At 40.6% G+C, this 21,208-nt stretch overlaps 1 protein-coding gene across 2 annotated transcripts in view; it reads left to right on the top strand.

Moving 5' to 3' along the window:
- The first annotated feature begins 14,668 nt into the window (after positions 1 to 14,668).
- Positions 14,669 to 21,208, top strand: part of PI4K2B (phosphatidylinositol 4-kinase type 2 beta) — a 39,153-nt gene continuing 32,613 nt past the window's right edge. For both annotated transcript variants that reach the window (XM_043972885.1, XM_043972886.1), the window contains exon 1: positions 14,669 to 15,135. In XM_043972885.1, the coding sequence (XP_043828820.1) occupies positions 14,823 to 15,135 (313 nt within the window). In that variant the 5' untranslated portion in view covers positions 14,669 to 14,822. The remainder of the gene's footprint in view (positions 15,136 to 21,208) is intronic.

The raw sequence follows: 21,208 nt of genomic DNA, 5'->3' as shown, positions 1-21,208 counted from the left end.
ATGCAGCCATATTTAAAACATAAAAAAACATACATAACTGAAACTAAAAAAAAAAAAATACGGGGGCAGCTAGGTGGCACAGTGGATAAAGCACTGGCCTTGGATTCAGGAGGGCCTGAGGTCAAATCCGACCTCAGACACTTAACATGTACTAGCTGTGTGACCCCTGGGCAAGTCACTTAACCCCAATTGCCTCACTAAAAAAAAATAAAAATAACAAAAATACTGAAGTAGAAAGGCAAATTTCCTTGAGATACTAGAGTTCCTTAATGGTGAAGCCAATATTCGATTTTCCATGACCCCAAAGTCCACAGACAGACAACAGTTAAAAGAAAGTCAGTGATACTTACTAGCTATGTGACCCTGGGCAAGTCACTTAACCCCAATTGCCTCACCAAAAAAAAAAAAAAAAAATGGAAAGTCAGTAAAGTTAATAGTGGGGTATCTAGCATCAGATCTAAAGCTCAGAGCTCTTCCTGTGGTTGTTTTTTTTTTTTCTCTCAAAGATTCAAGTAGCATATCAAATGATTTAAAACCACACCCTTCAGCATAGCCAAAAAGAGAATTGTCTTCCTTTTTCAAGAAAAATCCAAAAATGCATATTATTCAATTCTAGCCATGACTGTAAAACCCTGCCTACCTTGGAAAGTGTTGCCAACTAGAAGAAGAGTGATATTAGAGAATCAGGATCACTTTAAACTCTATTGAAGTGTGGTGAATCTCAGTCCTAAAAGATCTTTCAAGCTGAGTCCTTGCACAGATCCAATACTCCATAAAAACTGGTTGGTTTGATTTGGAGGCAACTTGGCAGTCATTTGGAAAAACACTAGGAAATGTACATAAAAAAAAGGTGGCAGATTCTGTCTGCTTTTTCAATTTTGGAGGGTAGTTTTGGTACCCTTTTCACTGAAGTGTCTGAAGAATCTAAATTACTGGTGATCATCAGGGCAATGGAGAATATATGGTAGGCGGAAGCAAACTGCAGCATATTACCAAGGATAGCCTGAATATTAAAACAACAAAATAGCATGATGGTATCATTCAGAACGTGTATAACTGGATAGAGAACTGGGCTGCTCAGGGAGTGATAACAAGGGATAACGGACAGACCAAACACAACAGTATTACCCATAGAACGTTGTCGGAATGGTAGCAAAGCAGTACTGTTGGAGAGAAGAATACCCTTATCGATAAAATCACAAATCCAGTGAAATACTCTTGGCTTTCTCACTAACACCAAAGCTTAAAGTAGGATCAAAGAAGAGCCTTTAGTTACATTATAATCTCATGTGCAATTCAAAACAGCTAGGTCTGGCAGTCATTTAACCTGTTTGCCTCAGTTTCTTCTTCTATAAAATGGAAATAATAATAGCACCTACCTTCCAGGGTTGTTGTGAGGATCAAATGAGATAATACTTGTAAAGTGCTTAGTATAGTGCCTGGCACATAGTATGTGCTAAACAAATATTATTTATTATTTAGGGCAGCTAGGTAGTGAAGTGGATAAAACACTGGCCCTGGGGTCAAGAGGACCTGAGTTCAAATCTTACCTCAGACATTTACTACTTGTATGACCCTAGGCAAGTCACTTAACCCCAATTGCCTTAAACATCTAGGGGCATCTCCAGTCGTCCTTATATATATCTTGCCACTGGGCCCTGATGACTTTGGAGGAGAGAGTGAGGTTGGGGACTTTGCACAGCCCTTCCTCACTTAAATCTAATTCAGTGCAAGTCATGACATCACCCCGATGTCATGGTCCTCTTCGAGAACAAAGGACAAACAACAACAACAACAACAACTTGTACACTGCTTGGTACAGTGCCTGGCACACAGTAAGTGCTAAATAAATGTTATTTACTATTTGAGGCAGCTAGGTGGAGTAGTGGATAGAGCTCTAGGACTGGAGTCAGGAAGACCTGAGTTCAAATATGAACTCAGGCACTTACTAGCTGTGTGACTCTGGGTAAGTCACTTAACCCTGTTTGCCTAGGTTTCCTCACCTATAAAATGACCTGGAGAAGAAAATGGCAAACCACTGCAGTATCTTTGCCAAGAAAACTCCAAATGGGGTCACAGGGAGTCTGATATGACTAAAGTGACTTATCGTCATCAACAACAATAATAAAAATGAGCAATATATTAACTTGCTAGCATATTACCACAACATCACACAATTCCATCCTTAATGAAGGTTTCAAATGATGGTGATGGCAGTAGGAAATGAGGAAATGAAGCAAAAGTGGGGCACTGGCTGAGGCCTGGGGCAGAAATAGCTCAATATTTCAAGGATCTGTAATTTGATCACTGCAGGTATTCCCTTCACTGACATAGATTGAAATCTTTCTATAACTTAGAAGATGGTCTTTGTATAGTTGATTATTTTTTATCATAGTCACAAATTCATAATATTCATGAATTCATCACTCTTCAGCCAAACTGGTAATGAGCGAGACTAAAACTGAGCTGGAACACGCCTCAGACAAAAGATATAGTGTTGTGGCAGCTAAGTGGCATGGTGGATAAAACATCTGTGCTGGATTCAGGAGAACCTGAGTTCAAATCCAGCCTCAGACACTTGGCACTTACTAGTTGTGTGACCCTAGGCAAGTCATTTAACCCTCACTGCCCTGCAAAAAAAAAAAAAGAAAAGAAAAGAAAAAGAAAAAATGGGGAAAAAAGACATAATGTCCATCACCAAGTCCAAACTCAAAAGCCTTTCCAGACAGGTAGATCTTCTCTTCTGTTGGCATAGTCTTTGAGAAACCAGGGTCACCACCATGGCACAATGAAGCATCAGAGCACTTTGGTAGCAGAGGCAGAAACATAGGTTCCAAAAATGAAGGTTCCAAGTATTGGGAAACCAGAGAAAATAAGCTAGTTCTAGATTTTCCTTTTCACTTCAATCCTCCTTGTCCTTTCTACAACCTTTCTCCTTAATGCACTCCTTTAAAATTAAAAAAAAAACCCTACACAATTAAGCCTTTTCTTTTTTATTATGAATTTAATCTTCAACAAACACCACAAAGAAGAATGAAAGACTGTATAAGAAACTATAAACTTCTATTACGTATCATTTGTTTTAAAGTATGTATATATTACATTTGATAAGTTAGTAATATAATTGTCCTCTTCTGAATTTTTGTTTTCTCTTGTGCATTTTTATGCTGCATAGATGTTCATTTTCTGTCTTTTTCGTCTCTATCATTTTTTACTAGCTCATCATCTCCTCCCACCCACTTCCCACCCCTTAGTCCTTCTTTGTAACAAAGAAGTACAGTCAAGCAAAACAAATCAACAAATTGGCTATGTCTCAAAATACATCTCCTCCTGCACCTCTCATCTGCCACCTCTGTCAAGAGATGGGAGGTAAATTTCATCATCAGTCTCCCAAAGTCATGATTGATCAGGGACCTACTCCTTAATACCTTTTGGCCCTGCCTCTGACACCCAGCTCTGTCCCTAATGTCTTCCTACCTCTCTGACTGCTTCTTGTTAGTATAGCTTAGGTATGGACACAAACATACCCACATGAGCAGTGTTGCCTGTGGGCATGGCATCCAATGTGGTACACACTACCCCTTTCTCTGAAACACCTCCCTCAGGCCAACCAGCTCTCATACTGTCAGGGTCTGGGGACGTTTTTAGGGGAAAGGGTGGGAGCAGCCATGGCCACAGTCACTTAGCTACAACTTACGATTCTCTCCAGATCCAAGGAGTGATGCTGGCATAGAGGAGAGGTACTCCTACTATTAGCCACTACAGCTTCTGAGTCCAGGCTGGTGTGCTTTCCATTTAAATGAAATCAATCACCATGACACCATTAACATTTAAAACATTTGTTTAACAAGGCAAAAACAATAACAATAACAATATTTATTTAGTAGAAGGCAAAAGCAGGAATAATCATATCACAGTCTACCCACAAGCTCACATCAAAGAACACAGTGTCCATGAGAGAAGGTGGTGGGCACACAATTATTGAAACCTGAAGAGAAATATATGAATGGGAGAAGTATGCTGCCTAATTCTAGGTCCTTTTGGGACAATCTGCCCCACAAAAAGCTGTTTATCTGCTAGCTGCTCCCCTTCTGTACCTTAATGATCTGCTTTACATAGCCAATCCTCTTCTGCTTCTGAGCCAAGGAAGCAGTAACAAGTTCTTGTAGTTCATAGCCACCCCTTAAAAGGATACTTAGAAAATGATCCCTCTTTTAGCAAAAATTAAATCAACATTGCACTTTTTAGTGACAAGAAGTTCCCTTAAGTCAAAGAACTACAACATGATTTATTTTGACTCTTTGGGCAATGTAGATAAACCTAGCCAGCTTTTTACTCAACAGGATTCTGCGTTTCTCCAATTAACTTCTAGAAAAGCAAAGTCTCTTCTCTAATAAGCACAGCCCACAGTCTTATATTACCAACTACCATAATCTAGTTGCATGTCCTACAGATATATAAAATTCAGCAAAGTCAGGATGGAACTAACTATCTTCCCTCTTGCTCACAAAATCTGCTCTTCATCTCAACTTTTCTATTTTTGGTGACAATACCATCATTATCCCTATCAATTTTGCTTCCATAAGATTCCTCTATTACATCTGTACCCTGCTTTCCAATCCCATTACCAGCTGACTAGGTCAAGCCCATTCATTACCCATTTCCAAGAGACAATGTGGTATAGTAAAAAGAATGCAGGAATTAAAGGTCAAGAGAGACCCTGGGGGGTAGCTAGGTGGCACAGTGGATAAAGCACCGGCCCTGGATTCAGGAGTGACTGAGTTCAAATCCCGCCTCAGACACTTGACACTTACTAGCTGTGTGACCCTGGGCAAGTCACTTAACCCCAATTGCCTCACCAAAAAAAAAAAAAAAAAAGATTTAAAAAAAAAAAAAGAGAGAGACCTGGGCTGGAATCCTGGTTTACTAATTGAGTGACTATTGGCAAATCATTTAACCTCTCTTAGCTTGTTTCCTCATCCAAAAAAAAAATAATACTGGTAATCCTTACCTCACTGGACTATTGTGAGGATCAAAGGAGAATATATATACAAAAAAAAAAAGAATATGTATACAAAGCTGCTTACAAAACCTAAAGCACTATATATATACATACATATATATATGTATATATATAAAAATGCCAGATGTCAATAGACTATTGCAATAATTTTTTTTAATTTTTCTTTTTTTCTTTTTTTTTGCAGGGCAATGGGGGTTAAGTGACTTGCCCAGGGTCACACAGGTAGTGTCAAATGTCTGAGGCTGGATTCGAACTCAGGTACTCCTGAATCCAGGGCCAGTGCTTTATCCACTGCACCACCTAGCTGCCCCTATTGCAACAGTTTTTTAACTGGTCATTCCATCTCCAGTTTCACCTTTCTCCAGTCCATCTTTCACACTGATGCCAAAATAGTCTGTTTAATATACAGTTCTAATCATGTGACTCCTTGGTTTAAAAGAAAAACTTCAGTGGTTCCCCACTGCCAAACAAATAAAATAGTTGTTCAGTCATGTCCTACTCTTCGTGACCCCATTGGGGTTTTCTTGGCAAAGATACTAGAGTGGTTTCCCATTTCCTTCTCTAGCCTACTTTACAGATGAGGAAGTGGAGACAAAGAGAGTTAAGTGACTTGCCCAGGGTTCCACAGTTAGTAAATATCTGAAGCCAGATTTGAACTCAGGAAGAGTTTTCCTGACTTCAGGCCTGTTGATCTATCCACTCCAGAACCTAGCTGTCCTAACAGATAAAATTAAAAATTCATCCTGGCATTGAAGACTTCACAATCTGGTTCCAACTTATCTTCTCTGCCTTATTTTATATTATTCCCATTTACACCGTTTCAGTCACCAAGACTTCCACTTCCATTTGTACCATTTTCTATCCTTGAAACAGACTCACTCCAAATCTCTGCCTATTGAAATCCTCCTCCTTCAAGACTTAGATGAGGTGGCACCTCTTTCATGAAGACTTACTGGTCCCTTTCCTTACCCAAAACTCTTAGATACCTCTCTTTGACCTCTAAATTACTGAAGTCTAATTTATGTTAGAACTATTTTTGTACATTTTTTTTTCATTAGATTTTTAAACACAAATGGCAGGGACTATGTTTTCCAGACTTCTCTCATGAACATATGCTTCTTTTTAAACATATTCCAAGAGTCTATTGAAGATAGGACTTTTTTTAAAGCTTTGGCAACAGTGAATCTTGGCACACCCATGGATCTATATTTGAAAACAGGCGTGTACATTTTTAAAGGAAAAAAAAATATGTATGCGTGTATGTATATGTGTATATGTATATATGTATAGGTATGTGTATATGTATATATGTATGTGTATATGTATATATGTATAGGTATGTGTATATGTATATATGTATATGTATAAATTTTTTATATATATATATAAATCACTTCTTATTAGGGAGCATATTAAGGATATTAGACCTTGTTGACAGGCATGCAAATCCTTGCTCATCAAAATAAGAATGAACTCAGTCCAATTTTTATTTAACAAGCATTGTCAAAGCATCTACTTTATGTAGGACATAGCGCTGGGGACTGAAGATACAAAGACAAAATGACAGAGGCCCTGCCCTCAACAAGCTTATTCCATTATGGGGAAACTATATACACAGATAAGGAAATGAAAAGTATATTCAAAGTAAGGACAAAGTCATCAGAGGGAATGAGGTAAGGAGAATATTAAGAATCAATGGAGGGCAGCTAGGTGGCGCAGTGGATAGAGCACCGGCCCTGGAGTCAGGAGGACCTGAGTTCAAATCCGGCCTCAGACACTTAATACTCACTAGCTGTGTGACCCTGGGCAAGTCACTTAACCCCAACTGCCTCACCAAAAAGAAAAGAAAAAAAGAATCAATGGGATCAGGAAAGGCCTTGTGCTGGAGGTAGCCTCTGACCTGAGCCCTCGTGAAGGGATTCTAAAAGGCAGAAAATTCTGCATGTGGGGAGAGGAAGTCTCCTGGCCTCCAGATGGAATATCTAATATGGGGAACAGCCGGAGGCCAGTTTGCCTGGCACGTTGAGTTGATGAGGGAGCAGGATGTGAAGTGAGTCTGGGAAGGTAGTAGGCCCAATTTAGCAGGGCTATAAATGCTAAAAGGAGAAGCTTGTATTTTACCTTAGAGACAACAGGAAACCACTGAAACTTCTAAAACAGGGCAGTGACAGTCAGACCTACTCTTTAGGAATATCCATTTCGTAGGTGTTGCAGGATAGATAATAGAGGGGAGAGACTAGATGCAGGGAGATTAAGAAGTGATTTTAATCATCTAGGAAATAACTACTTTATATCAAGAACTTAGATTTTTGTTGTTCAGCTGTGTCCAACTCTTTCTGATCCTGTGGACCAAGGGGTTTGATTGGCAAAGAAACTGGAGTGGTTTGCCATTTCCTTCTCCAATAGATTAAAGCAAACTGAGGTTAAGTGACTTGCCTAGGGTCACATAGCTGACTCTAGGCCCAGCAGTCTATTCACTGTCTCTTGGGCGAACAGCAGTTAAGTGACTTGCCCAAACTCACACAGCAGCTAGTAAGTATCTGAGGTCACATTTGAATTCAGGTCTTCCTGATTTCATGCCCAGAGTCTATACACTCAGTCTATCCACTGAGTCATCTAGCGCCCTCAACTAAGATTAAACAACTTCTTTTTTTTTTTTTTTTTGGTGAGGCAATTGGGGTTAAGTGACTTGCCCAAGGTCACACAGCTAGTAAGTGTCAAGTGCCTGAAACTAGATTTGAACTCAGGTCCTCCTGACTCCGGGGCTGGTGCTCTATCCACTGCGCCACCTAGCGGCCCCTAGATTAAACAACTTCTAACAATAACTCTTTTTGGGGGGGTGGGGGGGTGGAGGGACAGGGAAATGAGGATTAAGTGACTTGCCCACAGCTAGTGTCAAGTGTCTCAGGTCATATTTGAACTTGGGTCCTCCTGAATCCAGGGATGGTGCTTTATCTGCTGCACCACCTAGCTGCCCCTCTAACAGTAAATCATACACAGAAATGGGGTTTAAAGTTCATAAGATAGAAAAGACATACACAGAAATAGAATATTTCAATATAAGTGAAGGCTGTAACAGTGAAAGTACTTCTGGAAAAATGGGATAGAGCAATAAAGATACTTTTTGCAATGTTATGCAGTGTATTGGAGTTTCTGGTTATGTAAGAAAAGGGAGATTTCTAGACTCCCAGAAAAAAATGAGAGCTGGGGAGAGATCAGGAATAAAGAGGTATAAATGTCTTTTTAGCTCATCTCAAAGCCATAAAAAATAGAAAAGAAATAAAATCCCAAACATAAGATTATTCTTCCCCAAATGAGCTCACTCCAGGAGCAAGGGACCACTCACCTAAAAAAATGTTTTTGAATCTTCTCTTCAAGATATAGAGATATTTTTTCAAACTGAAGTATTTATTATCACCTAATACACAAAGCACTAATAAAATAATAATATCAAAGGAAATGTGGTGCCTAGATGAGAGCTGCAGTCAAGTTCAGTTAGAGCTACCAAATAGTCTTGGACTTGAGGGAAGTTGAGAGAGAAATTCAATTCAATTAAGTTGAACCAATATTAATGAAGTACCTACTCTGTGCAGAATGCCGTGCTAGTTGTTGAGAGGAAACACAAAAGATTAGATAAAATGGGGTCCCTATCCGCATAGAGCTAATAATCTAGAATAGGAAAATGACATATGCAAATAATTAAAAAAACAAAAATGAACACAAGTGCCTAGGTGTCATAAGGATTCACAGAGGAGGTGTCATTTTTTTTTTTACAGGGCAATGAGGGTTAAGTGACTTGCCCAGGGGACACACAGCTAGTTAAGTTTCAAGTGTCTGAGGCCGGATTTGAACTCAGGGACTCCTGAATGCAGGGCCAGTGCTTTATCCACTGTGCCACCTAGCTGCCCTGAGGAGGTATCATTTTTATCAGACCTTGAAGCCTATGTAGGATTTTACCAGGAGGATATTGGGAATATAATAAATGGTTAATTAATTAATCAATTTTATCTATTAATTCACTAATCAGCTAATAATTTAATTGTTTGGTATTTTAATTAATGGTTTGTAATTATTTTATTAATTAATAATTAATAACAATTAATATGATTGATCAGAAAGCAGGAGTCTATTCTAGTTATAGCAAAAGAATGGGAAAAGGTATGGAAGTGTTAAAAAATAGAATGAAATATATTCATTATATAATATATAATATATGTATCTATGTGTATATATATGTAGATCTCTCTCTCTCTGTGCCTCTACCTATGGGACAGTGAAGAGTCCAGGTTGGTTCCCCCAGGAATAAGTTCATCACCTAAAATCTCATCAATATGGAGATTGCTTCAGCACTTTTAACCCTTCCTCTTACCCTCAGTTGCCTCTGCTCCTCTGATTGGAGGATTGAAAACCCAAGCAAAAACTTCTCCCAAAGCCTCCCTTTAAAGAGGATTCAGAATTTCAAGGCAGTTAGATCTCCAATGGATCTCCGTTCCTGGAGTCTGGAAGATGGTTCTACCTGAGTTCAACTCTGGCCTCACATCCTTACTAGCTGTGGGACCCTGGGTAGATCACTTACTTAGTTTACCTCAAGTTTCCTTATCTGTAAAATGAACTGGAGAAGGAAATGGTAAACCATGCCAATATCTTTGCCAAGAAAACTCCAAATGGGTCACAAAAAGTTGGACACAACTGAAAAAACAACTAAACAGAATTTCCAGCCAACTTCATTTCACTCCAGCTGTTCTGCTTGGTTTTGACTCCATAAACATCCTTTGATGGTCCTACCCCCACTATTGAGTTTCCTTTTGTATTTTGCCTGCCCCCTTTAGATTATAAACTCTTTGATGAAAAGCATTGTCTTTTTAAATTTTCTTATGTGTATCCACAAGTGCTTAACAGAGTGCCTAGCACATAGTAGGCCTTAATAAATGTTTGTTGACTACTAACTACTGGTGGGAAGTGTACTGTACTATGAGCTTGGAAGGTAGCTTGATGCCAGACTGTGTATGGCTTTGAATGCTAGTGTGGACATGAGCTCTGTAATGAGTATACTAAATGCTAGAACCTCCCTTCTTTACAGGGGAGAAAGACAATGGGGGTTCATAACAACCAGCCAGTTAGAAGGATTTCTGAGGCTCAGCGCTTCTTGACATACTAGTCATCCCTTTCGAAGTGAACTCTAGATGAATTTGGAGATGGCTGCAGAGGCCACAGTCTTTCTTGAATGGTTCAAGGCAGCCTTGAGCAGCAGCTGCACACTCAAAGCTTCTTCCTTAACACCCTCCTCTGCTGGCTCCCCGCCTCTGAACGCTTCTAGATACCATATCATCTCACCCCTTTTCCCACTCTCCTTTGAGCAGATGAGAACTCTCTCTTATCTCTCTGCTCCCTTGTAGGATCTTCTCTCCCCCTCAAGTCTTTTTCTCAGACAATAAATGCATTTAATTGGCATATGAGACTGTTTCGTTTCTGGTCCCTTTTATGGACCTGGGGGTCATTTGCTAACTAACACAAGGCTATGTAATTTGAAAAGAATGCGACAGTAGCTAATACAAAAGATACCCCAAAATAGATTATGCTCACGATCAGTAATTGCAATCCAGCGTATGACTATTTCAGAAGCCAACCACCCGTGGCACCAGGAACCTGGGAGATGAGACCACACACTCCCTAATAAGAGTATTTAGACCTGTTGGAAGTTAACTAGAAGGTGACTGAGGAAAGAGTATTTGAGCTGACTTTCCCTCACACAAGGGAACACACAGAGGGAGAAGTCAGCTCAAATCTCCTTTCACCAATCTCCTTCCTACTACGCCAGTCAGGTGTTCGCACTCCCATTACTCCCCAATGTTAGAACTTCTCCTTGTCTCCTAAGTTTCTGTCTGTTCTACTGGTCCTAAATCAGCCCAACTTGCTTTCGTCTCATTTTAAGATTCTGCCTAGGGATAGCCCTGCACCCAGGAAAAGTGGAAGGAAAGTCTTTCTCTTTCTCTTCAGTCCTGCACTGAACCATTTCCCAGGACCCAGAACTGAGGCCAGAACCGTCAGTATCTTATTTCAGCTACAATTCACATTAAGTTCCTAGCCAGGAACATGACTCCCACCTATAACATTGTCTCTCAACTCTTGTTACTTTGAACAATTTACTCTCTGAGAGTATTGTTTTTTCTTCCTGGGTTGGGGAGGATTGAACTGATTATTTTACTATAGTTGTAGAAGGTTGAGGAAGATTAATTAGGATGGAGAGGAAGGCCGAAGGGAGGAAAGGCAGAAGAATACCGAGAACAAGAGAAAAAGAGGGTCACAGAGACTAAGAGGCAATGGGAAAGCTGTAGATGAAGAGAAGGAAGGGAGAGGGCAAGGGGGAAATGGTTTTGTAAGACTAACAAAGCTTTCCTGAACAGAATCCCATTATGCAGATAAAGTAGCATTGTTCCCATTTTACAGGTAAAGAAATTGAGGTACAGGGAAATGAAGTGACTTGCCCTTGGGTACACAGAGAGTAACTACCACAGCCAGGATTTAAACCCATGTCTCCTGACTTCAGAGCAGGCCCAGTGGATAGAGTGCCAGTCTTGGAGCCAGGAGGACCTGAGTTCAAATCCAGCCTCAGACACTTACTAGCTGTGCGACCCTGGGCAAGTCACTTAGCCCTGTTTCCCTCACTTTTCTCATCTGTAAAATGAGCTGAAGAAGGAAATGGTAAACCATTCTAGAATCTTTGCCAAGAAAACCTCAAATGGGTTCATGAAGAGTTGGAGACGACTAAAATGACTCAAGAACAACTCTGGACTTCAAATCTAGTGTTCTTTGCTACACAGGAAAAATATACACAGAAGCAAAGCAGAGGGCAGGAGAGACAGCTACTCAATGATTTGATTGATCGTTGGCCATCTTTTTAGTTCCAGACTGCTGTTTATATGGACTGTGGCCTTTTATTATGTTACAGTATATAAATAATACACTATGTTGTGGTTATCTGATTCAAGTTCACTGGTCAAGGGACTCTCTAAGTCATAAAACCTCCAGAATATGTATGTCTTCTTCACATGCCTACAAAAGCACAGAGCACAGGATGTTCCACCTTAACAGGTACTCAGATATTGGTTAAATGACTGAATTAGTGGAATAAGCACAATAGTTAACCAGCAGAATAATTATTTGCTGGACTGTGTAGCTGCATTGAGTTTATGGTCTAAATCAGGACTTAAAACTTTTTCCACTTTTTGCTCAAGAAATTTTTACACAATCCCAGAGATATATAGATATAGATATAGGTATAGGTATAGGTATAGGTATAGGTATAGGTATAGGTATATAAAATAGGGATGTATATATAAACTTTTACTGTTGTCAAATTTTTCATGACTGCCACATTCAGTTACACTACCCCAAATGGGGTTGAGACCCACAGTTTAAGAAGCTTTGGTCTAAATCACTGGGCTCCAAAATTGGTGTTCTCTATACCCAGAGGCAGCTATGGGATGACCCACAGCAAGAGGTGAATGATCGACCAATCAAAGGGTGGAATAATGAGCAACTAACTACCCAACAACCCAATCTCTCTGCTATCTGAAGGCTTGGTCTCTAAAACAAATATCCTTTACCTATTACCTTGCAATAGTACCCCAATATTCCCCTTTGGGTGAGTCTTCTGTTACTGTGCCACAGAAATATTAAATAACTAATTACCATAGCCCTGGATTATTTCCACTCAATCAAAATGAGAGTAGCCAAGACTTTGCAAAAGGTGACAAAATAGAAAAATTGTGAGTGACTTGAAAGAGGTGAACACGTGATGAACAGAGGTGAACAATGATAACGATTTAGCAATATTCAATTCTTAAATTGTCATCTTTCATATGATATGGGATGGGTAAACATTTCAAAAGTACTGTGATTTTATCATTAGAAAGAGCACAGATTATTCAACAAGAGATCCATAGACTTTTTGTTTTGTTTTGTTTTTGTTTTGTTTTTTTGCGGGGCAATGGGGGTTAAGTGACTTGCCCAGGGTCACACAGCCAGTAAGTGTCAAGTGTCTGAGGCGGATTTGAACTCAGGTACTCCTGAATCCAGGGCCGGCGCTTTATCCACTTCGCCACCTAGCTGCCCCTCCATAGACTTTTAATCTCTCACCTTCTGTTGTAAGCCATATGAGACAGTTATATAACCTAACCTCAACCCAGACAGCTGCCCACAAATTGCTGCAGGTCTCATTGGGGTATAGTCCCACCCTTGACCAAATCATACCCACACCTAGATCCCCAGATTACCCTGTGGTTCCCCCTCAGTGGATTCTGTCCTCCAGGACAATAGCCACTAAGAGCCCTGACACACCCCCCCCCTTTATTTTTTGGTAGAACAAGGTCCCATTAAAGGAGGAGGTGTCTATGGATTGCCTCATTAAACCATCTTCTCCTCCCTACTCCTCCTTACCCTGCAAAATGACCCCTCTTTCAAACTTCCCTGTTTCTATCCAGGACACCACAGTCTTTCAAAGTCACCTAGGTTCACAACCTTGGTGTCATCCCTAACTCCTCATTTTCATTCACACCACACATTTCATCACTTGCCGTTTCCATCTCTGCAAATACCCCGACATCTCTGGAAATCAAGCCTTCTAAAACTCTCAGACTAGACCAAATGGTTTCTCCTGTCTTGTTTCTTTCCTTTCCACTCCATCCTCAACATACCAATCAAAGTGATTTTTCTAAGGCTCAGATCTGACTTTGTCACTTCCTTACTCAATAGACTAGGGTCAAATATTATTTTATCTCTATCTCATCCTTTCTCATTTCTATTTTTGTGTAAACTTTATAACATACACAATAACACCCAGAGCTTAGCACGGTGCCTGGCATGTAGTAGGTGCTTAATGAATGTTGATTGCTTGAATACAGTAGTGCTGGTCAAGAACTTATAAAGGAAATACACATTTACTTATTGAAGATATTTATGTCCTCGATACCACATCGAGGATATAAATATCTACTTGTTTACTATATGACGATATTTGCGGGGGAAAAAGAAAAGTATTGATTTTTGTATGCAATCCAAAAACTTTGCTCTAGATGAAATTGTGTGATGTAAAGGAAAGAATACTCAGGAAATGTGAGTTTGGGGGTGGTACACACACTTACTAATTGGGGACTGGGAAAGATAAGTCAGATCTGGAGTCAGATCTCGAGTTCAAATCTTCGTTCTGTTAGTTACTATTTACTTGCTCTTTATTCGATAGGGCTTGTTTCATCTGTAAAATTATGGATTTGTACTAAATGATTGGTAAAGTACCTTCTGGCTCTAAATAAATCAGTGATGTGATCTCTGGGACTCAGTTTCTTCATCTGTAAATTGGGGCTGGTGGGTTAATGATTTTTTTGTACGACCTGCCCTCCACGGTCATTTGTTCAGAAAGTAGTTTGGAAGGTTTGAAAGCGTCACTCAAAGTGAGCTGCAATTTTGCGACCGGGCCCGGAAGTTCCTTACCGCGGCTTCGGGACAACGTGGCAGGTAGGGTCCTGGCTCTTTAAATCCCGTGGCTTTCTCGGGAGGCCCGCCCTCCTGGCCCCGCCCCTGTGCTGCGGGCGGTGGCCCCGGGTCCTACGCCTGCGCACTGGCGGCGGCGGGGCCGGGCTTCGAGGAGGAGGCGGTGGCGCTGCTCAGCGGCCCGGGGAGGGAGCCCGCCGGGGAGCCGGCGGGGGTCTGCGCGGCGCGATGTCCGGACGGGACCCTAGCCGTCCTCGCTCCTGAGTCCGTTCGCCTGCGGGTCTCCGCGCGCGAGGAGGCAGCGGCGGCCATGGCGGAGGCCGGGGAGCCGGGGCCGCAGGGAGCCGCTGGGGGCCCCGACGAGGAGGACGAGGAGCGGGAGCCGCTGCTGCCGAGGCCGAGCCCGAGCCGGGCCCCGCCGGGCGGCGCCGTGAGAGTCGTCGGGGGCCCCGAGGGAGGAGGGCACGACGGCGACCCCGGGGAAGAGGACTCGGCGTCCGACGGAGACGAGGAGGAAGTGCTGCTCCTGCCCGGCGGGGAGGCCGGCGACCCGGGCCGCCGGGGCCGCGGCGGGAGGGCTCGACGGAGCCCGACCTGCGAGCGCCATCGCCTCCTCTCGGCAGGTAGCGAGCCCCCGGCCCTTCCCAGCCGCCCCTGCCCGCCCTCCTTTCTGGCCTTCGGGGGCGCCGGCCGCGGCCACCTGGAGCCCCCGCACGGCTGGGGGGGGCCTTAGCCGACCCCCTCCCCCGGCTCCTCTAGGCTCCCGAGCCGTGCCCAGCCCCCGGGGCCACACGTCCTAAGCTTGACCCACTGGGTGATCCCCGGGTGCAATCTCAGCCTTCGGAGGCGCCCGAGAAAGGGGAGGGGGCGTCGGGGGGTGTGACCGAGTTGGTTTTGGTCGGAGATCCCCATGGGGAACTTGACATTTTGTAAGCGCTGTCAAAGGGGGTGTGTGGGGGTGTGTAACAGTTTGCATGAGTTGTGATATCCCCGTTGAGAACTTCAAACTTTGTAAATCTTGTCAAGAAAGTGGTGTGTGCGATGTTTTCACAAAGTTTGCTTTAGTTTGATATCCGTATGGGGAATTTCACTCTTTGCAAACGTTGTCCAAAAGAAACGTGGGTATGTGTGGTTTAATAACCTTTGCATTCGTTTTATATTCCTATGGGGAATATAAACCTTTATAAGCTTCGTCCAAGAACGTGTGTGTGTTCGTTAACAAAGTTTGGATTAGTTTGATATCCCAGTGGAGAATTTCAAACTTTGTAAGCAGTCAAGAAAGTTGTATGTGTTTGTGTGTTTTAACAAAGTTTACATTATTTTGATACCCCTGTGGGAAATTCCAAACTTTGTAAACATTGTCAAGAAAGTTTGAGTGTGTGTGTTTGAAGGCTTGAATTAGTTTAATATCTTTATTGAGAATTTCAGACTTTATAAGAATCCTTTGGGGAATTTCAGACTTTGTAAACTTTGTCTACGAAGTGAGTGTGTGTGTGTGTGGGGGGGTGTAACAAGATTTGGATTAGTTTGCCATCCATATGGAGAATTTCAGACTTTGTAAGCATGGTCAGAAAAGTTTTGTGTGTATTAGTTTGATATCCTTATGGAGAATGTTTATTGATCTTTTTTTTTGAAACGTCAGTCAAGTGATGACAAAGTTGTTCATCCTTATAAGTCTATCTCCACTTTGCATCTAACTGAAGTTTCACTAATCTTTTATTCGGTGGGTTAGCTGTAACTTCACCACCCGAATTTCCTAAATTTTGCACTATGGTGGATTAATTGGGGTTTGATGAAGGAAATGTTGATACTAAGGATATTTTTCTTTTCCAGAAAAGTTAATGTGACAATGCATATTTACCTAAAGTAGGTATGGATGTAAAGTAGGGATGGATTTAATTGATTGTGAATCGTCTCAAAAAATTACAAGACTCAATGACTCAGTTTCCCAAGTTTTATTAAAATACTGTGAGGCCACAGGGAATCACCAAGGAGATAAGTGTCTCAATTTGGAAGATGGAAATGGTTATATTTATAGTGAGAAAAAGTAGGTTATCTCCTCATTATCTTAATCTCCTCCTTAAGGAGGTACAGGGGAGCTCTTATCCTAATTTGGATTTACTGAGGTCCTAAAACAACCTCTGAGGCTGGTACCTTTTTCCTTGGAGGTTTTGGGGTTTACATGTTATAAGGTGAACCTATGGACAAATTTGGTCTTTCTGCTCATGTTCCTAAAGATAAGTTAAGGGGCAGCTAGGTGGCACAGTGGATAGAGCATGGACCCTGGAGTCAGGAGTACCAGAGTTCAAATTCGGCCTCAAACACTTAACACTTATTAGCTGTGTGACCCTGGGCAAGTCACTTAACCCCCAGTTGCCTCACTTAAAAAAAAAAAAAAGATCAAACTTGTCAAACCCAAAGGGTCTCTGTGTTTATGATATCTCTTTACTTAAGATCTGGTTTCTAGGGGTACTGTCATCTAGTAATATTAATGACTATTGATGGTTAATGGTCCTTGGTTACTGTTTATGCTTCTGTTGATAGTATTGGTTGGTAGGGACTTGAACCCTCTTTGTTACTGTACTGTTGATAAGAGCACAAACCTTAGTTTCTCTGTTAATAACCCTTTTAGGTACTATTTTTTTTTTTTTGGTGAGGCAATTGGGCTTAAGTGACTTGCCCAGGGTCACACAGCTAGTAAGTGTCAAGTGTCTGAGGCTGGATTTGAACTCAGGTACTCCTGACTCCAGGGCCAGTGCTCCATCCACTGTGCCACCCAGCTGCGGAGCTTTTGGGTACTATTGATCAAATCTTAGGTTATCTGTTAACCACTTTTAGCCTCCTCCATCAAAACTATTTTAAGTGTAGTAGTGAAGATAGGCTCAATGGCCTCTATTTTGCTTCTAAATTGCCCAACCTACTTCTGTCTAGTCATCGATATACTCCCTACTCCTAGGTGTAAACTGTTTTTTCCTGTAAGTATATTTCAAGCCCTAAGATATCCAGGAACAAAGTTAGCTTTGGAAATACTGCATAAAGCAGGGTAGGTTATAGACCACAAAACTGCCTTAAGAAATCTTAGCAATAAACGGACCTCACACCATCTTCTGTTACTGGTGAATCACAGAGATAGTCATTTGCCCAAGGTCATAGAGCCAGCATCTTCAGATTCCATTCATGGCCACTTCCACTATGTTCTGCTGATACAATTGTACCTCTTCTCTTCTGGGGGATCACAAATGTAGAGCTGGAAGGAACCTTGGAGATCATCTGGTCCAAATTCATTTTAGCCTTTCCAAGCTTTGAATTTAGAACAAAGCTGATCTTCTGGTTTGGTGTGTGTACTTTTGTAAGTAAAGAAAGCAGATAAAAGGGTGAAAGTAAAAGTAGATTAAGTGGATCTCCCTCTGTTGTTCAGGCCTTCATTTCCTTTTGCCTGGATTTATTTTCATAGCCTCCCAATGGGTTTCTCCCCCTCTAGTTTTTATCCTTTCTAGGACTGCTGAATTTAGTTACAGGACTTGAATTCGAAACCTAGGGCAGAACCATAATATCTCTATTACTGTGAAAGTCACCTGACCTTTCTAGGCCTCAGTTTCTAATCTCTTAGATAAAGAGATTAGACTAAATGACCTTTAAAGTCTCTTCTGGTTCTAGGTTTGTGATCCTGTAATAGTACTACAGCTTCTGCCAGAGTAATCTTCCTGATGCTGACAGGCACCAGAACTTTTCCCTGGATGTAATCCTGTTATCTCAAATTTAATATATTCAAAACAACACATTTCTTCCTGTTTCTCACCTCGACTCTCCACCTCTAGCCATTTCCATCTAATCTTCTTAAACTTCCTTCTCTATGATGGTATTACCATTGTCTTCTCTGGGGCAGCTAGTGGATAAAGCACTGGCCCTGGATTCAGGAGGACCTGAGTTCAAATCCAGCCTCAGACACTTGACGCTTACTAGCTGTGCGACTCTGGGCAAGTCACTTAACCCTCAGTACCCCACCAAAACAACAACAAAAAAACCAAAACAAAACAAAACCATTGTCTTCTTGTTCTACTCTGAGAAGCTACTGTTTGGGCTATTGCAGTGCTTTCTAACTTATTTCCCTATCTCCAGGTTGCCTTACAACTATAGCTATAGCAGAGATTTTATGAAATGTTAAGGTAATTGACAGTAAAGACTAAAAGATAATATTGGATGTTTCTATTTTCAGTATATCTTTCATATCACTGCCACATTCTAATGGACAAATCTAACCACACCACTTCTTTTCTGAAAAACCTTGCCATTTCCTGCTGAATAAAATAAAGACTCCTCAGACTTATTAATTAGGGTCATTTAGGGCCCACTCCTTCCCCCACCCCCTAATTTGACTTCAACCTACCTTTCCAGCTTTACTTCATGCAAGTACTTTTAACAGGTCTGTGTTCAAGGAAAACTACTTGTTCCCTGATTTCAGGCTGCCTTTTTCCATCCCTTTGACTTTATACATACTCTTCTTCAGGCCTGGAATGAACACCTTTACCAGTTTAATTCATTTAGCACCTCCCATTAAGGCCTCATTTAGTTGCTCCCTCCTCCATAAAGAGTTCCCTTAATCCCAGATTAATGTGATCCCTTCCTTATCAAACCTTTCATACTATTTGGACCTCTCCTCTGCTTATTATAATTATTTTCATACATGTCCCCTACTAGATTGTAAGCTCTCTGATGCATTCTTTTTTTTCCCCCTAACATGTATCACTCTGCACTCAGAAGGCAGGGCGGTGTTTTATTTTATTTTAATAATAAATATTTGTATTTTTTTTAAAGTTTTGAATTCCAAATTCTATCCCTCTTTCTCCCCCCCCCACCCTGAGGCAGTAAGCAATCAGGTTGTACATGTACAATTATGTAAAACATTACCATATTAGTCATTTTGTATAAGAAAAATGAATAAAAGAAATTTTTTTTAAATGAAAGAAAGTGGAAAATAGCATGCTTCAGTCTGTTTTCCACCAATATCAGTTCTTTCTTTGGAGGTGGTTTGTATGCTTCATTCATTAGTCCTTTGGGATTGTCTTAGATCATTGTATTGCTGAGAATAATTAAGTCATTCATAGTTCTTCATCAAACAGTATTGCTGTCTGTCATTGTGCACAGTGTTCTGGTTCTGCTCACTTCGATATACATCAGTTTGTATAAGTCTTTTTAGAACTTTGTGAAATCATGCTGCTTGTCATTTCTTATAGCACAATACTTTTCCATCACAATTATATACCAGAACTTGTTCAGCTAATCACCAATTTATGGACAATTCCTTCAGCTTCCTATTCTTAGCCACCACAAAAAGAGCTGCTATAAATATTTTTGTGCAAATAGATTTTTTCTCTTTTTTAGGATATCTTTGGGATATAAACCTAGCCGTGGTATTGCTGGATCAAAGGGTATGCACAGTTTTATAGCCCTTTGATCATAGTTCCAAATTGCTCTCCAGAATAATTGGATCAGTTCCCAACCCCACCAGAAGTGGATTAGCATCCCAGTTTTCCCACAGCCCCTCCAACATCCGACATTTTCCTTTTTTGTTAAAATTTCCACTTTGATTGGTGTAAGGTGGTTTTAATTTGCATTTCTCTGAACATCAGTGATTTAGAGCATTTTTTATATGACTGGATAGCTTTGATTTATTTCTTTGTCTGAAAATTGCCTGTTCATATTCTTTGCCCATTTATCAATTGGGGAACGACTTGTGTTTTTATAAATTTGACTCAATTTTCTATATATTAGTGAAGTGAGGTCTTTATCAGAAATACTTTAGGTAAAAATTCTTTCCCAGTTTTCTGCATTCCTTATAATTTTAGTTGCATTGGTTTTGTTTGTGCAAAACCTTTTAAATTTTATATAATTAAAATTATCTATTTTACATTTTGTAATGTTCTCTGGATTTTCTTTGGTCCTAAATTCTTCCCCTGTCCGTAAATCTGACAGATAAATTATTCCATGCTCTCAATTTTCTTATGGTATCACCCTTTATGTGTAAATCATATACCCATTTTGACTTTATTTTAGTATATGGTGTGAGACATTGGTCTATACATAGTTCCTTCCATACTGTTTTCCATTTTTCCCAGCAGTTTTTGTCAAATAAGTTTTTGTTTTAAAAGTTTGTATCTTTAGCTTGATATACTAGATTACTATAATCATTTATTACAGTGTAATTCATGCTTATTCTATTCCACTGATCCACCACTCTATTTCTTAGCTAGTACCATATTGTTTTGATAATTACTGCTTTATAATACAGTTTGAGATCTGGTACTGCTAGACCACCTTCTTTCACTGATTCCCTTGATATCCTTAAGCTTTTGTTCTTCCAGATGAATTTTGTTATTATTTTTTCTAGCTCTATAAACACTTTTTTTGATAGTTTGATTGGTTTAGCACTAAATAAATAGATTAATTTAGGTAGGATTGTAATTTTTATTATATCACACTCTTTTGATACATCTCTATTTTAGATCTCTACTATTTAGCATAGTTTGTTGCATGTACAAGGTACTTAATATTGTTCAACTGAATTGGATCTTAAACTTCATTATTAGAAATATGGATAAAGCACCAGCCCTGGATTCAGGAGTACCTGAGTTCAAATCCGGCCTCAGACACTTGACACTTACTAGCTGTATGACCCTGGGCAAGTCACTTAACCCC

Source organism: Dromiciops gliroides, chromosome 6, assembly GCF_019393635.1.
Source record: "Dromiciops gliroides isolate mDroGli1 chromosome 6, mDroGli1.pri, whole genome shotgun sequence".
In the NCBI taxonomy this organism is placed as follows: Eukaryota; Metazoa; Chordata; class Mammalia; order Microbiotheria; family Microbiotheriidae; genus Dromiciops; species Dromiciops gliroides.
The sequence above is the reverse complement of the archived record's forward strand: the minus strand, read 5'-3'. Positions and strand labels throughout refer to the sequence as shown.